Here is a 22783-nt window from a genome sequence, read left to right as displayed (position 1 = left end):
AAAGGGTCATGACAGCTTTGAGAGAATATGGAGTAGGTCTTACCAGATTACTTGATAATTTGAACAGACTGGAGCACATTGACAGTGTTTGGAAAGTAACAGTAAACAGTAATTCAAAATTGCTTTTATGCTTTTTTTTTTAATTTCTACACATTTTAAAGCTGAAAAGCGATCACTAAACATTAAAGCAATCCTTGACTGAACTGATCAACTGAACTGAAATCCTGGTACTGGACACTGTCTCATTACCATGAACAGTGATACAGTGAACATGAAAAAAAAGACCAATAAATCACAAAGCTCAAAAGATGAAATAGTGAAGTATGACAAGTATTTGCACTCAGTGTGATCTATTAACACTGGTTTTATTTCCTTTTTACAAAAAATAGATATAACAACAGACATAACATAATAAAAAAATCAATGCTTTTGCCATGGTCTCACCGAGGAGCTGAGCAGGCAGAGTCCTGGCTGAAACTTTGACAGTAAATGCTATTGACAAAAGGAAATGAAGATATATGACAATATATCCATGCAACACACAAAGTACAAAAAGGTGTTCTGTGGCCCAACAAACATTTTAGAGGTTGCCTGTGTCATAACAATTTTTAAATTGTTACTTATGCTTACCCACGTCTTTACACAGCACGGCTTACAAACAAGTTACATATACACATATGTCATATAAAAGTTTTGTATGTGGTCTAACTGCTACAAATTAAGGCATCCTAACAGCTGCTGTTTTGCTGGTGAGGAGTGTGTCCATAAGTGTTTCAAAAGGATATAGTTCAGGTATTTCAAACAAAGTGAGACATCATGAGATGGCATTTAGAGGAAGAATTCCTGCAGCTCCAGGTTTTCAGTACTCTTTTGACTGTTTGTTTTCTGGCATTTCCTATTGATGTCATTATGCCTAGAGAGAAGAAGAAGAAAATTACTCATGGTAACAGTAACAATAGAGGGAATCACCCTGTGTTTGTTTACCTTGGTTTATTCCATTTGCAAGTATTGAACTCTGAATTAATCTTTCTCTCACTGGGACCGCAAAGTGCATAATTTTTAGCTAATGCAGACGTCTCTATGTGGTAATGCCGATTCAGGCATGCCTTTTACAACTTTGCCTGCTGACTTAAAGGAAACGTATTACCAAAATTACTAATTACTAACCAAATTTCTAGCATCTGCTGGTGCCTGCGTCACCACAGAAATGCTGAACATACCCTCATGGAACTGGTGCATGATCATAAGAGTTCACAACAGAAGAACTATAAATTGTCTGGGACAAGACCTAAATTCCTTTCATATTGATTTTATACTGTACCACTTTAAATTGTAACTACCTTACTAGCCATACAGATAAGCACTCTTTTTCTAGGCTGTACACTGAAGTTGTAATTTATCCAGCACTAGGTCTGGCAGTGAGATATTTGTTAGGTTAGATCCACTTACTACTTTTGCAGCATGGCCAGTTTACTATCTGACAGAAATTGGATGGTAGATTCTGCTGTCATTTGAAACAACTATTATTATTATTGATAGCTGCAGCTAATACAGTGTTTTGCATTGATGAGTTAGTGCTTAATGTACTGCAGAGCTCAGATGATTTACAGTGTGGGAAAGAACTGCTCATTGGCATACATGTAAGATGTAAAAAAACTACAAGCATTTACTTGGAGTTGCAATGTGCAAGAAACTAGACAATCCTTCCAAAAGGGGAAAAAATATCCCAATTCAGCCTGACCATCTGAAACTTACTCTAGGGCCTTAAGAAAAATAGGATGTATTGAATTTTAAAAGGATACTAGAAAATTGAATATGAATCCCTAGTATTAAGCTGTGACTAACCTGAAAAACCTGAAAAAGTAACCTACACAGCCATGATGTACTTGACTGTTTTGGATGAAAAAAGAAAACAAATGAAAAAAAAAAGAAGCTGAAGAAAAAGAAGCTGGAAATTGATTGACGAGAATGTCAATTGACTAAAGGTGGATTTTTTTCATGGATTTAGATTCCAGAAGATGATAATAAAAGCCTTACATAGGGCCTAGACTTAAAATGGGTTTGGGATTCCATCCAGAAATATATCTCCACAGTACAACAATGTACAAAAGTTTTGAACACCAAAGACTGCACTGTTTTCCAGAAACTTTTGTTTTTTTCAAAATAGCTTTGAAATGGTAATTACATAGTCTCCCCAGGTCATCCAGGAAAAACTCAGACAGTGTCCAGGGGCTTGTAGTGAACACAAATTACGATGTTCTGTTATTTACATTTCGCAGGCTTCAGTGCAGCATGCAGAGGACTAACAACAAACACTAATTTGCCCTTCAAAAATCACAGTGTAGGCTAAAAGACACCATGAAGCCTGGCTAAAAGCTCTGAGAGCCTTCAGGTCTGCGTTCTGAAAAGCTCAATACATCTTCCATTACTATGCAAGTTTTGAAAATCTCATGACACACTCTGGCACACAATTTTCTCACTTCTGTCCTACTATATAGGTACAATACCAGTCTTCTCAAGCTGTGTCCCAACTGCACTCTGCTCTTTGTTTCCTATTCTCTGGTCTTCCATGTGCCCATCACCATGAGGGCAGCTTTAGGGACATGGTGTCTGGAGGAATAGGCACGAGTTCAGGCCCAGTCTTCACCCTCCCAGCAGCTGACTTTGCAGCAGCACCCAGATCATTCCTTGTCTTGCTGCTTCTGGAGAAATGCTGTGTTGCCAGGGGTTTCTCACACAAGCTGATACTGAAACATAACTGTCTACATCTGGGACCTGGCTCTAATATAAGGATGAGAAGAATGGTTTTGTATTACTCCACAGTCTGGACATGCAGACGGGTGTTTTCAGTGTAGGCCACCCACTCCTCAAACTGCTGCTGTGCAGTCAGTTTTCTGCTTTGGAATTTCCCTCTTTGTTTTCAGGAGAGAATGAAACCTCTTGGAAACAGTTCTGTTTCTAGTTTCACATACACCATGTGAACAACTTCAGAACAAGACTCCCATTTCAGAAACTGAGTTTTTAAATATAGGAAGATGTTGGCATTAGGAACCAAGCCAACAAAGAAAACATATTAGATGTTTAGAAAAGAGTAACTGGAAAGTAATTTAGGGTCTGGAATTAACTTGAATAACGAACTTACAATTTTCACAGAAGTATCTCTAAATGTGTAATATTTGTGTGAACAGAAACCCTTTTCAGGCCTAATGAAAAAACCTAAATCTCAGTTTAATGGAAAAAAAAAATATCTGAAGAATTCACAACTGTTAAGAGCTGAATAATAATGACAGGTAATTTTTAGAAATCATTTGCTTATAAAATAAATACATACTTTGGCAAATATTGTTTTTTATTACATATCTTTATGGATCTTGAGAATCTGGCCTCTATCTGCCTGAATAGTCTTTATGGCACATGTCTAAAGTAAGTTTGAAGATAGTCAAACTATAGACTTAAAAACCAGACTCAGCTTCACAGTCAAGGAGAAAAAATGTGTGAAAATGGGAGAGCACTAGACTTGAAGTACAGAATGTTGCCTCATGTTCTCTGTACTCTCTGTTTAGAAATAAACTGTGGTCTTTTTGCTCTCCTCATGAGAGGAAATTTAATTTCCATGCCCATCTGGTACTTGACTTTCATTCAACAGAGGCTGAATACTCAGCCAAAGTGTGCTATACTCCCTGGTGTATTTATGAGTATGAAAACTTTCTGTACTTGCTTGGAACTGAAACCCTGTAGCCAGTTTAATGATGATATCAGCAGAAATCCATAATAAATTTCTGCTTTTCTAGGAATTTAGATGCTCATCTGTTAATGTATTTCCCTGCTCATGCATCAGTCTATTCCAGTATTTCAGTTATGGGTAATGTTAGCAAACACATGCAATTTGAAAAAACAAAGCAGCAGAGAAGCAAAACATTACTGTGCATAAGCACATACCATGCATAGGTACACAGAAGTTCTTCATTCAACGTGCTAGAAGAAAGGGTGGTGTAGTTGAAGTAAGGACCCTAAGGAAGTACAACATCATATCAGTTCAAAACATGCACTGAGCTTATGGCATGCATAACACGGAAGTCTACCAAACATGCTGTCAAATAGTCACACTAACAGATTTCCTTTTGAGCTAGCAAATGAGGGTGAACTTGTTACCTCTATGAGATGTGTGCTCTGGTCCTTTGGGTTGGCATGACAATGTATCCTTTCCACAGTTTTGATCTTGGTAATGACATACAAATGACATACAAACATGGCCTTTTCACATGCATTTTACAGTGCAAGCATCAGTACTGTTAGAATTCCCTCATCCAGCTCTTTGAATTTCTTAGGGAACTATAGAAACTACTTACAACCTTTCAATCTATCAGAATACCTTTGAAGACAGACTGTTTTTACCTCTGTCATGATAAAAACTGATTCAGATGAGATTTGAATCACTCTTTTGAAAAGAACTGCCATTGTCTTATGAAAATACTTGGATGTTAAATGGGCTGTTTGACTAGATGGTGCATATTTTTAAAGGCTCAAATTGCTATTTCATACAGTGATTTCAAGTAAACTTTGATAAATTGTCCCTTCATTATCCTTTAAATTCTTCATTATGTTTCACATTCTGCTGTAGTGCTACTGTTCTAACTGGACCCACTAATATGGACTGCTCACCGTTTCCCACTTCTCTCTTTCCACTGTTTCTTTTCTATATTCATTTTGCCTCCTTTATGCCTAAGAGTCTCCTGTGTTTCTCTACCATTTCCTTTTCATGCTTTTTACAGTACATAATTCACCATTCCACCTCCTTATCTTGGCCTGCTTTATGCTCTTTTTTTCATCCTGAAATCATTCTTTTGCCACATCTTTCCATCCATCCCTTCCCCCATCACCCTGTCTTTAACAGAGGATTAAATCATCTACCATTCCAACTCAATCAACTGTTAATTCTACCTCCGGATGCTCGCATTTTGCCTCTCAACTCTACAAACACACTGCACTCACAGTATTTCCTGCCTCTATCTCTTTCATTTAGTAACTCTTCCTTTCACTTGGAAGATACATTTGATAAAAGTATTTTCTCCTTTCTTTTGAACACAGGACCCAGCCTCCTAACTGGTGACACCTCTCTTCCTGTTGGGATCTTGGGAAGAGCACTATATTGACCAAAGACAGAGAATGATCTGGATCCAATACATTTTGCTACAGATCAACTATATGTTCTGCCATAAGAAGACTCTGCGCTGTCAGGAAAAGGAGGGCAAATAAGACTTGGTACTGCTCAAAGAAGCAAGAATATTTTTGTTATTTTTCTTTTTTATATTCTACTACTGATTTTTACCCAGTTGGCCTCATCAGTCTTGGTCACAGGACAGGACAAGACCTATAGTCTGTCATATCGGTTATTTACTTCTTGGAAATCCCATGGATTCAAGTGTGACATTCTCATTATATAACTTGTCACTCAGAGCAAATCAAGAATGATTTCCAGGTGAGTCATGTCTCTGTGGAAAGTTTTCAACAAAGAACATGGGAACCATGTGCATTAATAGCACAGTCTTTTTACACAAGCAATACCTGCCATTCCATAGAAAGCCTTTTCAAATTAAAACAGTAGATGGGCTTTCTACAGGTTAAATAAAGTATTTGTGTGCCTCCTTTTGCTATAGAAAGGCAGGAAGAACAAGCTGCCAAACTTATTCATTACTTAAAGAGACAAGAATAAAAAAGGCCCTTCTTTCTTTCAGCGTACTCACTGGCTTGCTTCTTCCTTTTGTGAGAGCTGCTGGATTTCCCTTGCTCTCTGCTGTTTTCCTTCCTAATGAGGTAAAAGGCAGTGTTGATGAGGTTTTGATCAGGTTTGCTGTTTGACAGTTGTTGTTGTTGTTATTTTGGTTGCCACTTAGTGTCTCCATTATGGACCGAAAGGTTCCAAAAGGCCTTTTCAGCTGCTCTCCTACTGGCTCCCCTAAGCCGTGCGGAGTCCGCACGAGTCCTCTGCCACGGTCCTTATCCTTTTCCTCGTTTAGTTCTGACTCTGTTAGCTCCACCTGCACCACAGGCTCCTCAAAAGTTACTCGGAGTTTCAAATTTTGAGAGGTTCTGCGTTTTGAAGATGGAGACTTGAGAGCACTCTTGGGGCTGGTAGCAACCTTTTGAACAGTGGCACCATCCGTGCTAGATGGAGAGTTGTCTCCACAAAACTGGCTCTGGGATACAGTACCAGACTGATATGGGGCTTCATTATCTGGATCACTGCTCTCTGAAGTAGGGGAAGGACTGTGACCATCCACAGACTTTGGGACTCTGATGCCGAAAGGGAAGCGGCGTCCTGCTGCAGAAGTGTGTTTCTTAATCATCAGGTTCAAACTCTCTGTGCTTTCGACACTCTCCACTATGGGCTGAGGCCTTGGTTTGTTAGTTCTTTTTGCAGGGGTGTTCTTGTGGTCCTCAGGATTAGCTGAGTCTGTGTCAGACTCGCTGAGTGACCTCTGCATGAGCTGCCTCAGTCTGGCTAACTTCAGCTCCCTTTTCTCTGGCAAAATTTTCTTCACGTTCTTGGATGCATGAACATCCTGAAATTCCAAAGTCAGCTTTTCCTGCATACAGACGTTTTCAGAGATTTCCTTCCCCAACAACTGGCGCAAGATTTTATCTGAGTCCTCATCTTTTATCTTGGCTCGAGTTCGACTAGAAGTTCCCAAGCTGCCAAGAATCTGAATCCCATCTTGGGCGTTCAATTTACTTTTTGGTGGAGATAATTCATCTGCTTCAGATGGTTTCCACTGGGGTTTGCCAGAAGCAGGAGATGATGGCAAGCTTAAAGAAAAAAAAAGTAGGAAACACCATAAACAAATTAATGCATATATAAAATGTGCCATTTCCAATGTATGCGTTTTCTCAGCTTATTGTTAGTTATCCTCTTCATCGCTACTCATATGGAATCCATTACTATGATGCCACAGTGACGATTACACAGAGAAAGATGTAACCCTGCTTCCACTCCTAATTAGGATTTGAATCTCTTCACTTTCTCTTACAAAGAAAACTCCTTAAGAACAAAAATTAGAATGTTCATTTTAACACTTTCTGAGGAAAATTTTAGAGAAAGATACTGTTTTCTATTTGTAGGAGTTGACACATTTTAAAATGAGAAAAAACTCTGCAAGGCCAAATGTCTACTATCTGAGTCACACAGTACAGAAATAGCTTATTCTAAACACTGAGCAAGTGTCAGCTCTCCGCATCATAGCAATGATTTCTAAGCTTCATCTGGTATCAATTATAGTCATATAAGACCTCATAAAAAGTCAGGGCCATTTGCACTCAAACCTTTTCAGATATAAAATACTGAAAAGCATGAGAAAGGTGACATGACTTTAGTTGAATACTATTAGAATAATAAATTAAATTTAGAACTCCAAACGTTATATAGTGAGGAAACAGCAGTCTCAAGTAAGTCTGATTTGCAAATAACATAAATTAGGAAGATCATTTCTTTCTCTGTGACATATGCCTGAGCTGATAATACTCCACATTCTTATTTTAAACTGCTTTTCCTCTAAGCAAGGGTGAGCTGACAAAAATTAAGATTAGTGTGAGGCAGTGAATTCATAAATTTCATTTTTTTTCCCAAGCAACCTGCACTCTGACAGGTTCATAGTTTTCATAGTGTCCAAAATTCACATGCTTATTTTTGCCATGTATCTTGCACTTCATTTTGTGCTTTTTCTTCTATAACAAACAGAAACAATCATTGCAGAATATGCATGTTTCTACAAAAGACATTCCTAGTAAAAGGGATAGGTTCTCTTAGATCTGCTACTGGCTCCTTGGATGATGAAAATATTCACAGGTGAGTTCTAGTTGGAAGGAAAAGCAGTAGTCAACTATATAATAAAACTGTAAATAATAGACTATCATTTTCAGACTTGCACACAACTAAAAAGATGTTGAAACCTAACCTTTTACTGGAAAAATGATACAGGTAAGATCTGCTCTCACTCAGTCTTACCTGATATTGAAAGTAAAACAGGCCTAGTGCTCAAGAGTACTCAAATGCAAGACCCCTTGGAAAGACCAGTCATCATTTGGTCCCCTTGTCTCTGTTGAGCTCTCAGACAGTGAAGACAAAGACCACAATTATCAAAAAAAAAAAAAAAAAGTAAAATCAACTCTTTCCAGTGTGGTTTTCTACTTCAGCAGGAGCTTGGAGCTAACAGTTTTTTCCTAGCTGAAGTTCCTTTACACAAATGCATCTCCAATCCCAATGTCTTTGTCATCCACTACTGTAACCATTCACACTTGTCTGAAATACTGACACATGAAATTCAGGGAAATGGAGCATTTGTCCAGAGAATGTTTCAGATTCTGTGAGAATGGAAAAAAAACAGTCACTGATCCTATGATTCACACTTGATGACCCAAAGCTTTGACCACTGATATCTGCAGAACCGTTTTTGTTGACTTTAACATGTATGTAGCTCCCTAAGAACTCTTGACACAAGGAGAATCATTGTATATGTTTTCCAGGAAGAAAACTTAATTAGAAGGTAATGATAAACTGAGTCCTGTTTACATGTGAGTTACACTATTACTTTCAAAGTTGTCTTCAGATTGGTATCAAACAGAGGTGTGTTTGCTTGGCTCCAATGTAATACTGGGACACCATGGCTGAAGTCTGAGAGATATGTTAGCAGCCTCCAGATCCAGACCTCTTGCCTTTACATTTCTCCTCTTATTGTTACTCAGTTTGTGTCTGTTGGAGTTTTGACTTTTTAATACAAACTACTGCAGACAAAAGATTTCTGAAAGTAGGTTTTCTTGGTAACTGGCTTTACGAATTACTGCTGACAATAATGTATGATGGACTGCTGCAAGGTCAAACTTACAACATTTCTAAGGGTTTCTAGGATCCTCTGCTATTCGTCTAATACAAAATACATCCTATTCCACTGTAAATCTGACTTTAACTCTGTTGGGAAAGAGGGACTATTCATTTCACACTCAAAATGTTCAATATTTATACATGACACTGTCAAATTGTAGATTCTAGAAGCTCATCTTCAAGCCTATAGAGTAAAATACCCACATTTACTTTCCAGACAACATATCTACTATTTAGACAGGTCACAGCTTCTCCTAATAACTGATGTGAAATAAAACCACAGGAATCCAGACTGCAGTGCAATTCCAATCACCTTACCTTGGGGATGTGGGCAGGGACTTGTTTTCAGATCGCTGGGCTTCTAAAAGCTGCTGGAGTTGATTCTGTAATGTCACACGTTCTACTGTCTGCCTGCAAAAAAGTGTAAGACTGTTTACCTTGAATTGTAAAACTGTCAGCATTAGTAAGCTACAGGATAACTGATACTAATCATTCAACTTGGTGTTCAAAAAAGCTGTCCTTGTTACCTACACTTCACATAGTACAGACATACTTTACTATGATTCTATAGTAAATAAATAGATAAATTATAATGAATAACATACACAGTCTGTAGTTGTCTCTGAATTTATGCAGATATTTTGTGATCACCGCACAAGACCAGCAAGAGAGGTTCACTTGTCCGAGATGATTTATTACACTTTGTATAAGGACAAGTGTAGGATCATAAGCAGCAGTTCATTGCAACTGAGTGACTCATGTAAAATAACAGTCCAGAAACAAATATATACCAGAACAAACTCAGGGCCATTTGGTTCTTGTTTGTGTAAAGGAAGAGGAAAGGGACAGATGAAGTAACTTCCTCCATTTGGTGGATGGCTTTTGCTCAGCTAAATGAGAGCTCAGACAACTGCATTCTCCTTTTCTGTCTGCAAATGAACTCACAAGAGGAGCCTCTAACCACTAGGAAGGGCTTGTCCAATCTTCAAATGCAGGACAGAGCTAAGTATGATCACTGAGGAGTAGGAAAAATCACATCTGCTTGCTGCCCTACCTGTGCTCTGCACCACCTTATATTCACTAGTGCTGTACCTACTGAAGCCTATCACTTTCAGTGTGGTGTTGTGAGCTACACTATTTTGTAAATAACTTTAGAGATTGATGTTCAAAAAATTGCAATAGTAGACATAAATCATTAGTAATATGAGTCTCCTTCCTTGGAGGTCTTCAAGACCTGCCTGCACATGTTTCTATGTGACCTGATCTAGGTGAACCTGCTTCTGCAGGGGTGTTGGACTAGATGATCTCTAAAGGTCCCTTCCAACCCCTACCATTCTATGATTCTATGAATATGAAAGTGACATCCCTACTAGATGCTCCATTTACCACAGAACTGTAATCACAGTCTCTGTTGTCATGCCACATACTTATTTCCATAGGAAGGACTTAATTGAACAAGATAACTTCCAAACCTTTAAGTAGTTCTACAAAAATGAAGGAATAGATCAATGTGCTGGAAAAACTTCTCCCTGTCCTGGCTCCCATCCAACTTAGACCTAACATGATGTCATAATTTTGCGAGGAGACACTTTTGCTTGTGTCGTGACTTTGCCCAGCCAGCAATGAAGCACCATGACAGTCTCTTGCTTGGTGTCCCCATTCCACCCCTACTTTCATTAGGATTCCCCAGCGAAACAGAAGGCAAAAAGATAACCAAGGTTGTTGTGAATTGAGACAAGTGCAGGGAGGGCTCGCTGCCAATTATGGTTCTGGGCAAAACAGACTCCAGTACTCGACTTACAGAGGAAAGTAAGGAAAGTTTATTCTACTACTTACAAGAAACAGAACAGAATAAAAAGCAAAAAGGGAGTAGGATGACAAGAAAATTACAACCAGCACTTTAAGATCTCTCTCCCCTATCTCTCCTTTCTTCCCAGGCCCAGCTCCCGATATCTCTGACTGACCTTGGGGTCCGCATGGTTGTTTCTCTCTCTCTCCCAACTCCTTGCACTGCCACCAGCCGGAAAAGAAGAAGAGGCAGAAGAAAGAAGGAAGAGGAAGAACCCTCCTCTTCTGGCTTCTTCCTAAAAAGTGATTATGGAGGTTTCTAATTGGCTCAGCCCCAGCAGTGGGTCTGGCTCAGAGCTAGGGTGACCTTCTATCAACTTCTTACAGGAGCCATCTTTACAGCCCCTTCCCCCTTATCAGAAATGACTGTCATGTCAAACCATGACAGCTTGGTAATAGATGGAGGGGGCTGCAGTGCAGGCCATGTAAAGAGTTTTCGGACTTTCCCCTGGCTCTTGGATTCAGATCCACCTTCAGCCTGGCTGGGCCAATCTGACGCCTCTGCGATCACTATTTAAATATGGGAATTCGAAGTGCTTAGGAGGAGGTGTAGGAGTGGTACAAGATGGAGGTAACCATGCAGGCCCCACAGTCAGAGAAGACAGGAAGGAGGAGTGCCAGACCAGAGACCCCTCTGCAATCCGTGGCAAGAACGCAGGCTGTACCCCTGCAACCCATGGAGGGCAATGGCAGGACTGAGAGCCACCAACAGCTCTGGGTGAGTGCACCCGGACGGGCGAGAGACTGTGTGATGAGGAGGCCATGGCGCAGGCTGTGCTGGAGATCCTGCAGGTTGCAGAGACCCACACAGGAGGCAGAGAGGAGCCTTGGCATGAATGTAGGTTGGACTGGCCTGTGCAGGGCTGCCCAGGGTGTGAGGTACCCCACATTGGGGCAGGGAGGATCAGCGAGGAGCCCATCTACCCAGAGGAAGGACAAGCGGCAGAGACCTTTGGCAATAGATTGACTGAAAGCCCCATTCCCTGCCCCACTGAGACGTTCATGGGGGTGATTCATAGGTAGATAGGTAAGTTTAAGTTATGGAAGCTTGCTTATTAAAACTTACAATATTAGTTAGAAAATTGCACATATAGTTTTATGAAATTGCTAGTCCTGTAAGCCCACAAACAGAGCTATTAGAATGACACAGCTATTTCTTGCAACATAACTATGCTTAAGTGCTGATAGTTTAAAGGCTGGTGTGTTCCTAAACAAAGTTACTATTGCTTAGCACTGATAGTTTCAAGGCTGGTATGTTCCTAAACAAAATTATTATCTAAGGATGGCAAAGTCATTATGTTGGTTCTACACTTGGACATTTGGATATTGTATACCACTGATAATTACGACACCTGCCTAGCCCTAAACTGAACTGTTATCTGGGACGACAGAGCTTTTAGGCCAATTTTCATCCTGTCCAAGGACTCAGGGGTAAAGATACATTGCAAGGAAAGTTTGGATCTTAATCCAACAGTGATCCCTAATGACCACTGAAGGAAGCAAGAGGACACCAAAAGAAGCATGACGAAGGCTTAACTTGGGTGGACCAAGACAGGACTATGTGTGGGCCCTTTCCTGGAAATGCAATGAATATTCATGTTTGCTGTAAATATAAACTGAAAATCCAAGGGCTGAGGTGGGCACGTTTGGTGGAGAAATCCCCCATGTTCCCCAGTGCTGCAATAAATACCTGCTTAATAGCCACATTGGCTGTTGAGTCCTGACTGGCTTCTTCATGGCACTGATGAGAGGAGATAAAGACACGAGGATCAGGGCTGTGAGCCTAGGAAGAGGGGAGGGCTAGGCAGAAGTGGTCTTAAAGGGCTAGTTGTGCTCTTCATCATTGTACCACTCTGTTGTTTTGTGTTTGCTATGTTTTGGGGTTTTATGGTTATGTTTTAGTTAGTGGTGGATTAAATTATTTCCCGTCTTTTTCCCCAAGCCAAGTAGGGTGGTTTATTTTGTCCAGGACCATAAGCAGCATTTAAGTCCTCCCTGTCCTTTAGGAATTTTCAAGTATGTGGTACTTGAGTCTAATCATGGTCTTTTGTCCCTGGCTGGGCCTAAACCATGACACAGGAAAACTCTTTCAGCTTGTTGACCACCACAGATAACATTCACTCTGGTTCAATGACCTGTAAGTTATAATGCCTCTAAACCAGAGACAGAATTATTGGAAAATTATTAGAAAGCAAGTGACTTACAACTTTTTTTTGTGAGTCACTTATACTATTATACATATGCTATCTTTGACCAGGAATATAATTAGTATATTTGATTTTATTCCCCAGTCCTGATCAAATGACCATGTGAAAATTACTTTTTTTGGACCTGGATGGGCCTAAACCATGACAGAAAGCATTAATGTTATGTCACAGAATCACAGAGTCATGGACTCTTAAAGGTTGGAAAGGACCTCTAGAGATCATGTAGCCTAACCCCGCTGTCAGAGCAGGACCACCTAGAGTAGGTCACATAGGAACTCGTCCAGGTTGGTTTTAAATATCTCCTGAAAAGAAGATTCAATAAACCATCTGAGCAGCCTGTTCCAGTGCTCTGTCACCCTCACAGTGAAGTTTTTCCTTATGTTTCGTTGGAACGTCTTATGTTCCATCTTGTACCTGTTGCCCCTTGTCCTGTGATTGGACATCACTGAGAACAGCCTGGCTCCATCCTCCTGACACCTGTGCTTTCCATATTTGTAAACATTAATGAGGTCACCCTTCAGTCTCCTCCAAGCTGAAGAGCCCCAGCTCCCTTAGCTTTACATGAGAAGGGAGATGCTCCACTCCCTTCATGATGTTGGTGGCCATGCACTGAACTCTCTCCAGCAGCTCCCTGTCCTTCTTGAACTGAGGGGCCGGGAACTGGACACACTATTCCAGATGTGGTCTCACGAGGGCAGAGTAGAGGGGGAGGAGAACCTCTCTTAACCTACTGCCCACAGCCCTTCTGATACACCCCAGGATGCCATTGGCCTTCTTAGCCATGAGGGTACATTGTTGGCTCATGCTCATCCTGCTACCCACCAAGACCCCCAAGTCCCTTTCTCCTACACTACTCTCTTACAGTTCATTCCCCAACCTGTACTGGTACATGGGGTTATTCTTTCCCAGATGCAAGACTCTACACTTGCCCTTGTTGAATTTCATCACATTTCTCTCTGCCCAACTCTCCAGCCTGTCCAGGTCTGGTTGAATGGCAGCACAGCCTTCTGGTGTGTCAGCCACTATCACCAAACCTGCTGACAGTGCCCTCTGTTCCCTCATCAAGATCATTAATTAATATATTGAACAGTATTGGTCCCAGCACCGACCCCTGAGGAACTCCACTAGACACAGGCCTCCAACTAGACCCTGCCCCATTGATCACCACTCTCTGCCTTCTTCCCTTCAACCAGTTCACAATTCATCTCACTACCTGATCATCCAGCTCACATTGTCTCAGTTGTTGCGAGGATGCTGTGGGAGATAGTGTCAAACGCTTTACTGAAATCCAGATAAATCATATCCACTGCACTACCACCATCTATCCACCTGGTTGCATCTTCATAAAAGGCTATCAGGTTGGCCAAACATGACTTCCCTTTGGTCATTAGTTCTGACTTTCTCTTCAGGCCAAGAAGGCCCAGACAATGCAAGCCATTATTGCTGATGTCATCAGTTCTATAAAATACATACTTGTACAGGTAGGATTTTTTTTTTTTTTAGAGCAGCTGAAGGCATAACTAAGATTGTAAGACCTACAGAGACCTCAGGAAGTAAACTGAAAGCCACTATTTCATATAGCCTCTGAGGAACTTTTGTGACTGTCCTAACCAATTTGTTTAGTTCAGAAAATCCTACTTGATGGATCAAAATTCTATAAGAAAGACAGAGAACTTCTGGAAAGAGTCCAGGGCACTGCCACCAACATGATCAGTGGACTGCAGCATCTTTCTTATGAAGAAAGGCGGCAGGAACTGGAGCTGTTTAGATTAGGGAAGAACAGACTGCAGGGGGATCTCATTAATATTTACAAATATCTAAATGGTGGATGTCAGGAGGTCGGGGCAGCACTTTTTTCAGTTGTCTCCAGTGACAGGACAAGGAGTAATGGACAAAAGCTGGAACACAAAAAGTTCTATTTAAACATAAGGAAAAACTATCTTACCGTGAGGGTGAGGGAGCAGTGGCACAGGCTGCCTAGGGAGGGTGTGGAGCCCTCTCTTCTGGAGATTTTCAAGAGTCGCCTGGATATGTTCCTGTGTGACTTGATCTAGGTGGACCTGCTTGAGCAGGGGGGTTGTCCTAGATGATCTCTAAAGGTGCCTTCCAACCCCTATCATTTTGTGATTCTGTGATTCTGTAATTAGCAAGAGATCCAAAGCAAAGCTTTAATATTTATATCAGTAACAGCAGTATTTTTTGGCCACTTTCCTTCTTACCTATGGAAAGAATTGCTTGGTTTCTTTGCTCTTTTGGGAAACAGTCTCCATTAATCCTCTTATCAAGATTCAATGGTACATTTGTAGCTACTATATATTTCCTTCTCTCAAATATAAAGGCTCTTCTCTCTAAATGGAGACTTAGACCCAACTCAAAAAGTTTTGCTTTACAAAGGGCTCAAAGATGTGAAGACTCTGGCAAAATGTGACTTTGTTGTTTTGGCTTTGTCTCTTCTTTTCAGGAACGTCTCCAAAGAATGTGAAGGACTGAGACAACTTTTCTATCTGCTCTGTGTTGTCTTGACAACTGGAAGAGTTCTTAAAAAAAGAATGAAAGACAGTACTTCCTTGGTTTAAGACCTTTGCAGTTAGGACCAGCTAGGTGCTGGTCTAAGATAGTTTATCTGCTGCTGTTCTTGCACAATATCAACCACTGCAGTGGCTGGAGAAGTATAGTGTTATCAGAGAGAGGCTCTTATACTGGGCTAAAAAGGCACCCAGAACAAAAGATGATTGCATTATCAGCTCATGTTTACAGCCGCTGAGGGTAGGCTGGAAAGCACAGAAGGGTTTTATGTGTTGATTTTGAGTATTCAAGTCATCCACCATGATAGAACTATAACTCCCATGTTTCTAGAAAAATGCCCATTAACATCAGCAGAAGAAAATACAAGAAAGTTAGCTCAGCTGCACAGGTTGGAGCTACTCCTATGTAACAGTCCAATCAAGTAACTGAGATTGTAAACCAGACTTCCATCTGTTGCCATCTGATGCTTTCAGGATCTTCAGCAGTGCTGTAGACAATGAATTCTCCTATGATAGAGGTAAGGGCCTTTGGGAAGCTAGCCCAGGCACATACTTCCTGCCACCCTTGGATTTTCATGTAGGATGGGGCTACAAAACAGGCAAGAATCTTCTTCCATCACCTCCTTGTGGCCCCCTGCTTCTATCAGAGTAACTCAGCCTAAGGCTTGCAACTGAAATGCACGAATAGCCATACAGAAGCTATTCTTTCAAGCAGAAAATAGAATATTTCACTGCCTCAGTAAACTGCAACAGGGTTGCACATGAGACTCACATCTCATTGTAGAAGAGAAAGAAAAGGCTGCTGCTGCACTTACTGGAGACAAATCTGAAGCTTGAAAAAAACAGACTGCTGAGGGGAAGTAGATTTCACTCCAGCTGAGACAAACAAAGGAACTTGGTAGGAACCAGATAAGAATAATTTAAATTACTTCCTATGCTGTGCAGTCTATGAGATGACTGGGGGAGGTATGGAAAAGTATTAATGCTTTGTCAGATAAGTCAGAACTAGACTGTTTCAATGGAGGTAAATAGCCTGCTGACTGGCATCACAAGTCTTTCTTTTCCATATGAGCGATAACGCTTATATGAAGTACATAGTGAGCACTGAAGTGAACTGAAACGTGGAGAATTTGTGGTTGCTATTTTTACCTCCTGGTATGTGTGGCCTTTTTCTGCTGAGTTATGGGGAAAATAAATTTCATTATACAGTGACATGAAATGCAAGCTACTCAGGAAACACCCTATGATCCATGCCTTTTTCCTTTTTATCAGCTAATTCAGAATTTCTCAGGAAATAAACCAATTACAAAATACTTGCTACATTGACCTGTCAGTTACTGTGAGCATCAGACTGTAAAATTATGAAAACTGTGAAAATTATAATCCTTAATTCACTCTTTGTATGTATGAGAATACAAATGTAAAAGAATTGTGAACATATCATAAAGAAAAACACCTTTATAACATAAAACCTAGATGTACAAACATAAACATATTTTAAAAGCAGGAACGTACTCTGTAATGACAGAGGACTGCTTCACTCTCCTTTTGGTGTAAAAACAGCACAAAAAGAGATTCCTGGTTGTGCCAAAATGGCAAATTAACACCACAGGTGATTTTTTACCCTTAATTTCAGGACATTCAGTTTGAAACTGCAAATTATATCCAGATGGCAGTCAAGAACCCAGACACCCAATCTCTCACGGTTCCTATCTCTTAATGGGATGCACGCAGAAAAGTGGAAGAACAAGAGGCAAAAAAGCCTGATGTTCAAGATAAAGACAGAGAGATCACTTACAAATTATTGTCACGGACAAACGAGATTCAATGTGGGGAATTTAACGTAATTCATTGCCATTAAGCATAAATATTTCATTAATGATTCAGGTATTTGGAAACAAAAAGGGACATATATTTAAAACATCTATCTCCCCCTTTTTCCAGACTGAACTTCACTCAGAGGTTCATCAGCATTTCAAGCCCCTCTTCTCTCCCATTCTCAGGTTTTGCTCCACCTCTCTTCCTCTCTTGTCATCACTGAAGGTTACATCCAGACCTTTCAGTGAGATAACAAGCAGTACAGGTCAGGGTTTGTGTGTAGCAGATTGTCTCCGCTGCTCCTTCCTTCTTACTTTTTCTTGTGCTCTAGTGTGAGTCCTTTACAGGCTGCAGTACATTCAGGGAAGCATTGTGCTGGTGCAGTCCTTTAAAGGGGCGTACTTGTTTTAGCATGGATACTCCATAGGTAACAATCCCTTTGGAGGTGTGCCTGCTCCACCATATTGCACCTCCTGCTCATCTGACCTTGCTGTTCCTTTTGTTTGTCACTCTTCTGCTCCCTTGTCCTCTCTGGCATTTTCTGCCTTTTCTCAAATACGTTTTTACAGAGGTGCTACCAGCTTGTTTTGTAGGCTGAGCTATGTCCTGCAGTGAGTCTTCTGCAGAGTCAGATGGAAACAATTGTGTCCAGCACAGGGCAGTCCCTCACATGTTTCTCAGAGAGGTCATCCTCTCTGAGGTAACTCGTACCCACTACAATTATTCATATGTTACTTGTACAAAATGGTATTGATTCTGTAAAGATGGGATTGCCAGAAGCCATTATAATGGCTTGCGGTAGCTGACAAGCTCTTAATCATGTTTCTGAGTTGGAAAAACATTAGGTCAGTGCTGATGGTTTCTAAGAGTCTTATGAAACTATCAACATGCTAAGTCACAGTAACTGCACTTACAACAAAAGCAATTACACAAATTCATGTTTCAGAATAACTGGCTGTTTATGGAATGTTTATTAAAAACATACTGAAATGTTAAAACTAGTTCCTATGAAGAAAAATACCAAAATGTATTTCATGAGTAGACATTGTGGGCTTTGGTGACCTCCAAATCCAAAATAGCTTCCAACTACAATTTCCTCCCAACACCAACACACAGCACTGTAACTAGGAAGAGCCACTCACTGCATAGACAAGCATGCTATGTGAACAGAAATTATGATCAGAAATTATGTGATCCTGAAGTATGCAAAGATCTTCCCTTTATTTCCCACCCCAAAGGGATGAGATCTCTCCATAGATACCCTTTTCCACTCCTACTCCTTTAATTTATGTTCACAGCAAACTGCCACAAAGAGAAAAGCTGAAAAAGTTAGTTGCTGAAGGTGAAGGGGCAAGAGCTTGAGAGCAAGAAAAAGTGGAGATACAAGGAAGAAATATCACTTGAAAACATCATATACAAGTGTGATGGTGAAGACCAGCCTCCCTGGGCCGCCTTGCTATACTGGAGTCAGCCAACATCGTGTTGTCTTAATTACTTCTGTGGGGAACTGAGACAACCTGGTATTCTCTCATCTTGGCTACTGGTGCAGTGAGTCAAGACTATCCAGTACTCCATTGTCCTGGTTGCAAGTACAGGCGGTTAGAATGATTAGGTGCTCCCTAACTGTACCTGAAACTCCTGCTTCCTGGGAAATGTATCACTGACTTCAGGTGTTTGGCTTGTAGTCCAGTCTGTGAGATGCAAGAACTACCTGACAAACACTGTGGTCAAAATGGAAAATTACTGATCAAAGTCATTTACCTTAGAATTCTATAAATATATATATTCCTCAGTGAGACTCTTTTGAGTTCCCCAGGGGCACAGCAGGCTGTGTCCTTGATTCTTCCCCTGACTTGGGATGCTTCTCAGGGCAAGAGTTTGCAATTACTTCCAAGGGCACCCATTGGTTTATGCTGACAAAGGGTTAATTGTTGTCTGCTGACAAACGCTGATGATGCAGGACAGTGGGTAATTCACTACACTTGGGTTTTGGGCAGATATAGGATTCAAGATTTAAAGATCATTTGGTAACAATTTATTACAATTGTCAAAAAGAGAAAAATCTAGGTTAACATCTATACCTGCACACGTGTGATTTGATTTAGAAGCTTTGTTTTAACTTTTTTGGTATACTTTATTATTTTTAAATCATTAACTAAATAATTGTGTTGATTATGGAAAATATTATTCAGCCACTTTGGTAACTGATTAATGATTTAGTATTGGTTAAGGGGCTTTTTTATCGTTCATATTAGTTCCATTTGACATAAATTGTTCACCAAGTCTGGGACTAAGTATGGATCCAGCTGCACTCCTCTCAGAGATGGAGTGTAGAAGGCAAGAGGGTTCATTCTGAACTTTGGACTCAACTCTTACCCTTTCTGTCTCTAATTTCTGTACAAGTCATTCTAAACCAACCCTAGCTCATTTTTCCTTTGTGTGTTTCTTCCCTGTAGTAACAGTGAACCTTGTCATCAAATTCTGTTAAGACACACTTTTATAAATTCCTACTAAAATCACTTTTGCTAATACCTTTGATGTGATCCCAAATTCTAAAGCATCCATCCACAACACTGAGAAGCAGAAAACAGATACTGCTAATGAACTGAAGACAAAGTACAGTATTGTTTTAAGAATGATCAGTCTCCTAACAATGAAACACTTACTCCTTCAGCTGCTTAGTTAGCTTGACAACCTGAGAGGCCAACGACATGCACGTCTCCACAACTACCAAGTAGCGGGAACACATGGTGTGCCCGTGTCGCTCAGCACTTTGCGAAGGTTTTTCTCCCACATGGTTTTGCATGGTGACATTTGCTCCATATTCCACCAATGTCTGAAAAAATACAAAAGGAAACATCGGCACCTGTAAGTGTAAACCTCTGCTGTGACTTGTGGTCAACCACAAGAAGGCCTGGATGGAAAGCACTCCTGAATGAAAGGCTTGAAAATATTGGTCTAAGGGGATCAGTTTTAAAAATCAGTCATTGAGAAATCTGTATGCAGCTTGAACTCAAAACACATTATATTAAAATACATCAGTCAGGTGCAAGGATAACACAGAAGAGTGAGCTATGGTTCAGAACTACAAAATCACTATACTCTTCCTTCCTCTTTCCTTGCAGTTCTACTTAATTAATTTGTTTTGTGTTCATTTGTTTGCACAGCAATAGCATGGCTTGTAGCACTCATATCATGAGTGGGACCATCAAATGAAAACAGAGGACTCACATTTAGGCATCTATTGACTCTCTCCTGACTCACAGTAATAAACTTTTTCTGATGCATTACTGAACATTGTGATAACTTTGCATGATAGACCTAGAAAAGAAGACATGGGAAAGCACAATTCAAAGGACATCTGTGTTATACAATATCAGGGTCCAGGGCAGCCTTAACACATTGCTAAACAGCTTATAGAAGAAAGTGATGAGCTATAATGATTTTCTATGTCTGGTATCTGCTGTTCTTGGAATCTCCTCACTGCAAGGCACTGCAACATACCTTTAGAATTTCATTTTGGGAATGTCGTTGCTACAATATTTACTGACTCCTTTTGTGTTTTAGCTCTCTGTTTAAAAGCACAGAAAAATCTCTGAGTTTAAGACATTCAACTCAGCAGCCTCAATGTCCTGGTTCCTTAGCAAAGTGATATTTGAATTTGAAAAAAAAAAGGCAGATACTTTCCAACAAATACTTTAGATCAGATAGGAAAATTTTCTTTTTGCAGAAAGAAATCTGTACAATTACTTTTTTCAATCTGGTTGGGTGCTTTTGGTGGTGGTGGTGTTTTTTTTTTAATGATGAAAGAAGTTTTAATGCTTTGCACTGGCTTGGTTACTCTCTATGTTAAAGAGATACTCAAATATATGGCAGATTCTAGTTTTTTAAGAAAATAATGACTTATACTCTGATATACGCCTGTGTTAGTCACAGTACTAGCAGAGAAACCTAGCTCATTGCTGGAAAACTGTCCAGGCTGTGAATGTGACATTTTATTCTCTGGGTCTTGAACCTAAAACATTGTAAAGGCAAAAGAAGATCTGTTGGGATGACCTCAAGACATCCAACTGCTGAAGCACAAATTAAGATCAAACCTTCACTCTTTCTGACCTGCCTGTGATAATCAATGTAATGCACTATTTGCTTTACTGGAGAAACTAGACTAGGACCTAAATTTCTCAGCAATGTTCAATCACACATTCCTAATAGCACTTTGGAAAAAAATTCTGAACAAAATCATAACGCATCCAAAAACTTCAGTATCATTAACATGACACGCACACACATGCAGAAGAACTGTGTGGCTGAGCTCTTGGCTGACTTATTCACATAGATCTGGTACACCACCGGAGACTGGAGTGGCCTTGTTGGCTCAGAACAGCGGGCAGGGATCTCTACACCTGCTGACAGAAAAGAGGGATGGTGGTATGACTTGTATACTAAATCTAACCAGAAAAGAAACACTCTTTCACTGTTTCTCATGTGAATAAATTTGGGTTAATTGGCCAATAAGGAAGATAAAGAAGGGACAGCTATGACCCTGCAGAAAGCAACCTTATAGTCTGGAGGACTACAGGACTGTCACCCACTCATACACACAGTGTATGAGAGGACTGGGGAATCCCTTACAGCCTGTGATCTTGTGTATTTTGTACTGTTACTTGTAATCTCCCTGCTGCCTTCATATCTTCTTATTTTTTACCAGGTAATTCACTGTACATTGTTTTAAATTAGAACAGAAGGTCACTGGGCAGAGGGCTTGTTTTGTTTCATAGCACACCAAAACATCAACTACGTTTAAGACTGTGAGGTATTAAGACTGTGAGGTATTACTAAGATTTTTTATTTTTAATTGTAATTAGATATTTTCAGGATTTATTTCTCATGGCTTCAATACAAAACACTTGTTGACTGTGTAATAATTCACAATTAAAATTTCTGAGAATTTGAAACCATATATTAAGGTTTGTTCATCACAGAGAAAACAAGGCTACTCTTTTGGTTTTGTTTTATTTGTGAAAACAGCCTGCAGATGTCACCACTATGCTCAAAATCATCTACTCTCATTTCTCCTTCAAATGCATTATACATTTTGATGAGACACTGTTGAGTAAGCATGCACCCTACCACAATGGTGCTCCCCACTAGTAAATCATAAGTGTTTCTTCTATCCACCTTTTTTTCCCCAGATGACATATTGCAATTGTCTATAATACAATAATAAACCCATGATTTAGCACAGATGTGATGATTTGTTTAAGTTCGTAAGTATTTGTACAGGGTCCATTCCTGATATCTTTAAAAGAAAGACACATTCTGTTAACGAGAAAATGCAGAGGTGGTCATGTTGTCCCATCTATTTTCCTGTATTCTCTTCAAGTTTATTCATTCCACACAATGTGATCTGTTTTTCTGTTGTGTGGCTCCCAAACTAGTTTTTACAGAGTTATGTCTTTCCCGTGTCCACATATTTAGACTGCTAGAATAACAAGCAGCTACTCATCTGT

General features: G+C 40.1%; 1 protein-coding gene across 3 annotated transcripts in view; it reads right to left on the bottom strand.

The window, feature by feature from the left end:
• Positions 1-384: 384 nt before the first annotated feature.
• SNCAIP (synuclein alpha interacting protein) overlaps positions 385-22783 on the bottom strand; it is a 92946-nt gene continuing 70547 nt past the window's right edge. For 2 of the 3 annotated variants that reach the window (XM_062017906.1, XM_062017905.1), the window contains 5 exons: positions 19940-20109; positions 9194-9286; positions 5745-6807; positions 3940-4010; positions 385-913 (listed from right to left, as the gene is read on the bottom strand). In XM_062017906.1, the coding sequence (XP_061873890.1) occupies positions 829-913; positions 3940-4010; positions 5745-6807; positions 9194-9286; positions 19940-20109 (1482 nt within the window). In that variant the 3' untranslated portion in view covers positions 385-828. The remainder of the gene's footprint in view (positions 914-3939; positions 4011-5744; positions 6808-9193; positions 9287-19939; positions 20110-22783) is intronic. The other variant, XM_062017908.1, reaches the window with a different exon arrangement.

The sequence above is a fragment of the Colius striatus genome, chromosome Z (genome assembly GCF_028858725.1).
Source record: "Colius striatus isolate bColStr4 chromosome Z, bColStr4.1.hap1, whole genome shotgun sequence".
NCBI lineage: Eukaryota > Metazoa > Chordata > Aves > Coliiformes > Coliidae > Colius > Colius striatus.
This window is presented reverse-complemented; position numbering and strand designations above follow the sequence as displayed.